At 53.1% G+C, this 8,816-nt stretch overlaps 2 protein-coding genes across 2 annotated transcripts; one reads left to right on the top strand and one right to left on the bottom strand.

Annotated features, from left to right (window-relative positions):
- Positions 1-724: 724 nt before the first annotated feature.
- UCRPA7_2502 (hypothetical protein) lies at positions 725-1,882 on the top strand (the record flags this gene model as incomplete). The annotated part of the gene is made up of 2 exons (XM_007915096.1): positions 725-793; positions 863-1,882. 2 exons carry the CDS (start codon positions 725-727, stop codon positions 1,880-1,882), a joined length of 1,089 nt encoding a protein of 362 aa, XP_007913287.1.
- A 2,503-nt stretch (positions 1,883-4,385) lies between these two features.
- Positions 4,386-7,442, bottom strand: UCRPA7_2501 (putative map kinase kinase kinase protein; the record flags this gene model as incomplete). The annotated part of the gene is made up of 1 exon (XM_007915091.1): positions 4,386-7,442. One exon carries the CDS (start codon positions 7,440-7,442, stop codon positions 4,386-4,388), a length of 3,057 nt encoding a protein of 1,018 aa, XP_007913282.1.
- Between the last annotated feature and the right edge of the window lie 1,374 nt (positions 7,443-8,816).

Genomic DNA, 8,816 nt, shown 5'->3' with positions numbered 1-8,816 from the left:
GCCCAGTACATCGCTCTCAGGTTCCTCTGCTCTTGGACATGTAAGCCAAGATACATCCGATTCATGGTCCCATGTCCCGCATGGCCCCCATCCGCTCCTGGTATACAGCAAGGTAGCTCTTGTTGCTTCTTCTTCTCCATTCATTCTTCTTCTTCTTCCTCCTCCTCTGCCGCCGTCCTCGACCGTCGGAACTGCGAGACAAACACTGCCTGCAGCTGCGGTTGGTATATATTCCTTTCTCGCCCAATTCCTCACCACCCTGCCTCCGCCCTCTTTGTCCCTGATACCTTCTACATTCAATCTTGCCTGTGTGTCTCTTTGCCTCACAGCCACTCGTCATCAAAGCAACCTCTCAACAGTCCCTGAGCCTCAATTCAGTACAACATTACAGAAGCTCACAAGAGTATCATCTCTTACATACTGAGCCTTGCAGAGTGACCGTCTGACACAGGCCACTGCCTCTTATCCGTCCAAGTTGTTTGTTCCATAATACTACACTAATCAACATTCATTCGCCTTGTTGATTCACTCCACATCTCTTGTGCCACATTGCCTTTGTGTGATACATATTAGAGATCTGACCCATCCGGAGTACTACGGCCGCTATCTATAATCGGTCTATGGTTCTTTCAATTACTCGTCCTCTGCTGTTCAGACTTTGGCATCGACCATACGCTCCGATTCTTACACAACAAGCACACATCAAGCACGAACAATCGCCACAATGCCGAAGCGTTCGTTTGACGCTTCGACAATCCCTGCCGACATGACGCTGGAGCGGGCTCAGCGGAAGGTCAGTAAGGTAGTAAATCCTATCAACTCACCAAGCATTAGCAAATCAATGAGACTTACTTTGTAACAGACGGAGAGATCACACGAGGAAAACCAAGAGAGAGCATATATTGCCGCCTCGAGAAGGGCCGACCGCAGCATCGAGGCCCGCGTACAGTCAGCTCGCATGGCATCAGAGATTCATAAGAAGCGGACGGGCAAAGGCTTCAAGATCTCCGAGGAGATCGTCATGAAGGAGGAGATGTACGAGGAGGAGGAGGACGATCTTCCGAGACAGTACCGCGCGTTGGCCGCCCACCTGCAAACTTCATCTGCCGATATGAACAGCAGGTTGAGTGCGTATCTCACAAACCAGGTTGCCATGGCCAGCCTTGCCCGCCAGAATGAAGTCAACCGCATGTTTGCCGAACAATTTCCTGGCGCTGCCAAACTCTCACAACATATGGCCCAGTCCTTGTATGCACAGCCGCTGCAGCAGCAGCAGCAACAGCAGCAGCAGCAGGATGGCTCGCCACAGTTCCAGCAGATGAGCTTCGGCATCAACAACCAACTGGCCAGGGAGCGAGCTCAGTCGATAGCACAAAGTGAGGCGCTCTCCCCACGTCAGTCGATAGCCAGCCCGATGAACCAACCGAGAGGCTCGATTGAGGCCATCGCGTCTCCGCCAGCTCTATCACCCGGCTCCCCTTCTTCTCGGTCCACGCCATCCTTCAGCTCCGCGGCTACTTACTCTGCGACAACACTACCCGTGGATCCATCCCTGGCGGTGCCATCTGCGGCTTCCTCGTCGTTCACGGTTGAGCTCCCACACGAGGTGAAACAGATGGCCAACATCGACCCAAACGACCCCATGGCAAGCATGTTCTTCGGGAATGAGATGATGCCCACGAATTCCACCATGGACTTCATGCATTTCTCTGGTATGGGGAATGGTCACCCTGCTCCCATGCTAAAGACCGAGGCCTCGCTTCAGAGCGATTATGGGCCATCGGGTCTTGAACTACCTGGCCCATGCAGCACAATCGGCACACCAGGAGGTGGTGTTGGCGATAATTGGGATGCCTGGATCAACGACGACTGGCAGGCATGAACTCAACGAGCGGCTTTCATTTCAAACAACAGTTCAGCCCCATGTTCATATTAGAGGATACCTGGCTGTAATTGCATGACATTATTATTATTATTATAATTATTACTGCCCGGGGAAGCACTGGGGCCCGGCAAGCAATGTCTCTATTTCTGCGCCTTTCGAATCATATTTTTTTACGAATACCGGAACTCGTATTACACGACCTTCTTTCACGTTTAATGTACGGAATTTGGGAGGGAAAATTCGGAGCTGGGTTTGGCTTCTTCCTTATTTCCTATCCATCTCTCCTCCGTGCTTATTTTTGCACGCTTCACGACGAAAACGGGCGTCTTGGGAACGTCATCCGGCTATAAGGCCTGTTGCATGATGACTTGGGAGCGCGGCATATTTACAGATACCATTTTTCATCATAATTTGGCATACTGCCGCGAGGCGATTCCACGAGGAATCCAGATTAGGAGGAGGTGTATATGATTGGGATTAGGCGGACAACGGGGCAGCAATATTACAAATGACAGCATCGGCTGTCTGCTGCAGCGAGAGAGGAGGTAACCTCTCGAGCACATACATGATGGAAGGGGTGACGGAACCAAGAAAGCACCCAATTTAGCACTTAAAAAACTGAAAAGGCACAAAACAAACGAAAAAAAAATAAACAATATTGGAAAAAACACATTGAATCCAGAGTGCTCCATGTGATCAAGTGAATACTGTGCTCAAGATAGAATGGTTTTGCTACAACAACGACGACAACAACCCCGACGGAAGGATTTGATTGCGGTCAAACCCAATTGATCTACCAGGCATGAATGTTGACAAGAAAGACTAGAAGAGGAGTTGGAGGATCTAGACTTGATTGCCCAACTTCCTGCACCGTGACCCGAGTCGCAGTAACTGATTTTCACTGTTCTGACACCGCTAGCTGTTAACAGCCTCTGAATCAAAGTTAAGGGTTTCAACTCCCCTTTTCACATTGGCAAGTACGTCAGTCTTACCTCTCGATGATTAGCCTCTACAGGCATGAGCCAACCCCGTCCACGATGCTCAGCATAATCACCCAATCCCCCCAACGGGCGGGCGATCGGTAGCATCCTGCAGTGTTGCACCAGGCAATGTGCTTTGATCCTGCAATCCCGCGACCTCCGGGGATGGTGGCTTTGGCGTCGCCCCAGCGTGTCGACGATACCTGCGAAGCGCTAGATCTCGACGAGCCCATTTGAGTACCGTGGACGTGTGGCCGTCTCGACGGGAACCGTCAGACCGGCGCCTTCGACCGCGGCTCGCTCACGTTCGTCTGCTGGGCCGTCTTGGCCCCTGAGGCGTGCTGCGTCTTGTTGCGCCTGGGCGCGGCCCCGGGGCCAGCATCTGGGCTGGTGGCATCATCGATTTTGGCGCCGGCTTGGCGTGGCTTGCTGCTCATGCCCATCGCTGTAGTGTCGTAGCCGGAGCGGCCCATTGTGGGCCGAGGAAGATGGACGCTGAGGCTGAGACTGAGACGGTGAAGAGCGACCAGGAGAGTACCTTCCGAGCGGCCGATATTTGGTTCAGACGCCGTTTGGACGTTGCATGCCTACCGCTTGGATGGTTTCTGGATAGGATGGCATCGTCAGCCAGGCCGGTGCTCGTTCTTTATGGTTCAAAATGAACATGGGAATTCTGCTTAACTGTATTAGTATGTATGGGAGTGAGTGGTTTGATCAAGCTTGTCTGCTCAGAGTCAGAAGCCACCGGAACCTGTGTCACAGAAAGGCCCTCCAGGATAGGATGTAATGCTGCTGGAGTGAATGTTTCCATAGATGAACAACCCGCTCTTCAAAGCTGAGATTAAGATAACGTGTTTTACTGAGTGACACATCATGGCCCACCGATCTTTCTTTGGCTTGAAGCTGATGCCAAACTTCACATAGTCACGCCTGGCTCTGAGACTAGGAGATCTGAAAGGGGCCATTTAATGCGAGAAACAAGCCGTATAACAGATTTGATTCCTATCACTATTCTAATCCGTTCAGACACCTCACGCTTAGCACCACAATCCCATCGCACCCAAGAGAAGGAAGAAAACGCGCACAAACGGCACCGCTCGCCATGCCATTATCAAAACAAGCAAGAGCACAGCCCTTACATCCTAATTCGTAGCATCCAAAGCAACGAGGCCCCACCCAAACTATATATGTGGCGATTAGTGAATGACAGAGACATAGAACAGTACAGTAACCTGTCGCGCCATCGCTCTTGAACAGTTTCTAAGCTACATTTTAGTTGCACATAGCATCACCCTCTTCTCGCGACACTACTACCCATTCTCGTCTGCGAGTCTTCTAGAAGGTCCCTTTGATTTTGCGATTCAGATCGGTATCCAAGAAGTTGTAATTAGGATCCAACTCGCAGAATGGATGTTGCGAGAGAAGGCGATTGGCCGTAGGACGGTCCTGGGGGTTTCTACAGCATGATGATTAGCTTCACGTTCATACTATAGTAGAGTTGCAAGAAGACGGGATAGGACTTACACAGTAAAGCAGTCCAGCATGAACGCCAGCGCCAGTGGACTGATGTGCATGCGCACCTCCTCAGGAATCGGAGGCGTTTCGCCATTGGCAATCTTGTAGATCGCCCCAACCGCCTCTTCCTTGCTCCACGGTCGGCGACCAGCCAGCATCTCGAGCACGACACAGCCCAAACTCCAAATATCTACCTTGGCGGAGTAGCCTTCACCTTGTGACCGGATGACCTCAGGAGCCATCCAGAAGACACTGCCCTGCATACTGTTCGTCTTGTCGTTGCCGTAGATGTTATCTGTTTTCTTGCTGATACCAAAATCGGAGATCTTGCAGGTTCCGTCAAGATCCAACAATATGTTGTCGGCTTTGAGATCACGATGCAAAATTCCCTCGCGATGCAGGTAAGCGAGACCAGATAGAGTCTGTCTCGTCAGAGAGGACACAACAGACTCTTCAAAACGACCGTGTTTGCGTAGACATGATCCAATACTACCACCGCTGATGTACTCAAGGAAGATGCTGATGCTCGTCTCCTTCCGCTCACACCCGAGATACTGCACAATATTGACATGATCAAGATGTTGCATAGTATCGATTTCCTGATCCAATGCAGCGACCAGCTCTCGCATCTTGTTTTTGTCGCCACCTGCTGCTTTTGGATTGACTTCAACCTCCTTCACAGCCAAGAACTCTCCGGTGGTCGCATTCATACCAAGGTATACACGGCCGTACGTTCCCTTTCCGATCAGCTGACCCTTGAACCACCGGAATGTAGTCTGTCTCTTGGGAAGAGTGTCCTGAGGTATCTGAGGCATGACCATAGAGCCACGCTCTGGTCGGATCTGCACAATGTTGGCATTAAACATCTTCGTAGATTTGCGACGCATGATTGCACTGCTAGCAGCCGCGCCTGCAGCACCGGTTGCCTGCTGGGAAGTTTGCGTGTAGCGTTTATTTGCCTCATGGGCACCGCGCGCAACTTCTCTGATGGACTTCATACGTCCTAGCCCGCCTGACCTCCGAATGCTGCGATGAGCGACACTGGCTATGGATGCTGGCCGCTCGAGAGCCTTTAGTGTGGATTCATCTGAGCCGAGAGTGTCGCTCTCGCCATAAATTGACGAGGCTCTAGACGGTGGGATTGCGGACGGTTGCTGGCTTGGGGTGGGAGGTTGTTTTGTTCTCTCGGTAGGGCTCTCATCGGCCTCTGCAATGGGGCTTGGTGGCAGTTCTTGCTCACCTTCCTCAAGGACTGGCTGGTCGACATCCAGGTTGGGGAAGAAGTCCTCAAGATTATTGATAAGGGCATCCGTTGGTGGACGGTTGGCCCAGACATCTTTCTCGATGAAGCTCTTACGTCTGCTTAACTTGACATCTTCATTTGACTCCCAGCCCTCGCTAGCTGGTGTTCCAGGTGTGCGTCTCGAGCTCTTGGAGCTTCGTGCGCTAGACTCGTCATCATCGACCTCTGGCGTCTTGATGCCCATGGATTGTGGGCTGGAGAAGGACACAGATAGATTCTTCTTGCTGCGTTTTGTGTTGACTGTCAAGGTTGGTCGCTTATTATTGGGATCTGACTCGCCCCCGCTATCACCATCAAAGACAGGCACTGGTTTTGCGGCTGCTTTGCCCTTTGACTTGCTAGGGCTCCTCGATGAGATCGGTACAGCGAAGAGCCCATCATCCGAGTCGTCGCCAGAGTCATCTCCCGATGCCTGAATAGCCGGTGCCGCTGGTCTTGAGAAGCTGACTTCTGTTTCCGTGAAGTCGACATCTGGACCGTGGCTCTTACGGCGTGGTTGCGCGAACCCGCTTCCGCTACCTGCTACTGCAGTTGGACTGACATTGCCCGGCGAAACTGCTCGCCGTGTAGCGGTCTCCGCTGCTGCTTGTCTCATTTTAGCGACCGTTCCATTCTCTGCAGGCTTGCCGCCGTCGAAACTGTCATCGCCAGGCAGCAACGGGGTACCGCCGGGTGAATAGTCGGGCACTAGGAACGGCACGTTGCCACGGCTCCACGTTATGGAGCCGGGCGACCCGGGCGTTCTTGGTCGCGGACTACTGCTTCCCGGAGGCTGTTGCTGCTGCCCCGAAGGGTAGACAGTCGACATGGCTCCCTTACCTCGGTCATTGAAGTCACCATTGGGCATGGGCGATGACACTGCCCGGTTAGGTGATACTGCCCGTGCTCCAGCACCAGGGTGAGCTATTCCCCCAAGATTTCTCCCCATGGACGCCAAAGCGGCGCCAATACCCCCGAGAGCTTGGGCGGATTGCATCGGCTTCCTCTTCTCTGACATCTGTTTCGGTGAGTCGCCAGATCCCGGTCTCTTAGTCGGATACCCATCGAGACTGCCCTGGCTCAATCTCATACGATCTCCCGTTCTTCTGCTGAGCGAGTTCGCTTTAATCAGAGTGGCGGATGGATCGAGCGGCGCTGCGGGGGCCTTGCGTTGGGGCAAGAGGTTATCGGCGAATTTCTTCTCTTCGTAGGGCGAGTTTCGTGGTTCGTCGAAGTTCACGTTCCTGCCAACAATTCCATAAGAGGCGCCCTCGGAGGGACTGTCTTTCATGGCAGCTTGCCTTCGTTTTGCCAAGTATTCCTGCTGCTTGCGTTCCATCTCCGCCCTATAGGCGCCTGCTTGCTGGCTGAGATCTGCCTTCACTTCCTCCGTGGGCCGATCGCCGCTTATCGTGTTCTGGCGGGACGTTGGCGGGGACGAGCTCGATCTCGGTCGGTGACCGTTCAGACGGGCGTAGGTATCTTCGTCCATTGTAGCCCCGGCGGGTATATATGTTGGTGCGAGACCCTCCTGCACGCCCATCTGGAATCCTAAGCCAGCCATCGGCCCCGGCCGAACGAAGAGCTTCAGAGTTCCGGCAGAGTCAGCCTTCAAACCTTTGTTTGTTGTAAGCTTCATATCGTCTAATGGGTCATCGTGATCGGATTTGCCGAGCTCTGTCAGATAGATCTGTGCTCCTTCGGCATCGGGCAGCCCTAAGTTTCGGCAGATCAGCTGGCGCAATTCTGTTGCACTCCCAACATCCGTCACGTCCACCATGCGATAGTTCCAGTAGTCAAGTGTCGCAAGTAGGTAGATCCTGCCTCCGCGCCGCGGCCTGAATGGAATGGTATAATCCGGCGCCGCTTGTGCAGAGAAACTCGAGCCGGGCCGATCAAGAGATGTTTCACTGGCATTTCCAGTCCGGCTGCCCAGAGAATGGGGCTTGAAATTGAGGGCTGGGCTTGTGGGAGACTCCTGGTCCTCAGGTGATGGGAAGCCGTCCTCCTTCTGCTTCTTCTTTCTGGATAAGAACGATAGGAACGATTTGGAGTCTTTAGCACTGTTTGGTGGCTCCGTACCCGCAGATCGGTCTCCTGAGTCCAACGGCGACGGTCGACTGCCGTCCTGAGCATGGCGGCGTGTATCCTTGATCATCTCGCTAATGTTCATCTGGCTTCGCAATGCCTGGCTGGCTCCATCAGGGACTCCAGATCCGTATATTGCTGCATTTGAGGATACTGAATCTGTGCTATTCCGCGATCGATGACCAAACCTGCCATGTGGGGATGCAGACAAGTTCGGCGTGGTTGCTGATGGGAAGAGACCTTGCTGTGGGTTCGGGCTGTTACTCGGGCTGTCCCTTCCCATGGCCCGGAGGGTGCCTGCCTCGCCGGGTTCAGTTGCTCCAGGACTGTGCCGGCGGGCGCTATCTACGTCAATACTCTTCAAAATGGTTCTGTGATTCGCGTCAGAACTCATCGTGCTGTTGTTCAGCGTGGGCATAGTGTTATTTCTGGTTTGCGAAAATCGTCGCCCGCCAGAGAAGCCTGGCCCCGGAGCTTTGATAGGCGTCTATTAATGGATTCACCGGTTAGTACACTTCAATATTTAACTTCTTCCTGGCTATGAACTCACGTTCGGCGAATCTGCCGCATCCGTACCGGCACTTGGGAGATTGTTGTTTGTTCCCGTGCTAGACTCTTTTCGAGTATGCGAGGTGATCATCTTGGGAGCTTCGCCAGGGCGACCAGTCATGATACTGCGGATCAGCCTGCGCATTCTCTTACCCTCTTCACGCTCACGGGCTTGGTCCCATCCTGTCCCGCTGCTTGTACACTCTTGTGCTAATCTCGGATAGACCTGCTGATGCATCATGCCAAAGTTTCCTCGGCCACCGTGTCCGCTGCCGAGCTCCAGAAACTGAGCCCCATGAAGATTCAAACCTCTGAAGGTCTCTTGCCAGTCTTTTGAGAAACTATTACCCTGCAGCCACAATAACACCCTGTCTAGCGGCCACTGAGCAGCGAGCTCAGGTGGCATGCTACTGGAAGATGTCGCATTGGATGTCGTGGATGCTCCTCTGCCATGTATCCCGCTAGCATATAGTCTGTCACGGCCCTGTGCATCGTCTTGTGGCGTCGTCATTGCCGT

This window comes from Phaeoacremonium minimum, assembly GCF_000392275.1.
Source record: "Phaeoacremonium minimum UCRPA7 unplaced genomic scaffold PA7_03_scaffold_162, whole genome shotgun sequence".
In the NCBI taxonomy this organism is placed as follows: Eukaryota; Fungi; Ascomycota; class Sordariomycetes; order Togniniales; family Togniniaceae; genus Phaeoacremonium; species Phaeoacremonium minimum.
Note: the sequence above shows the minus strand (reverse complement) of the source record. Positions and strands in the feature narration are given on the sequence as shown.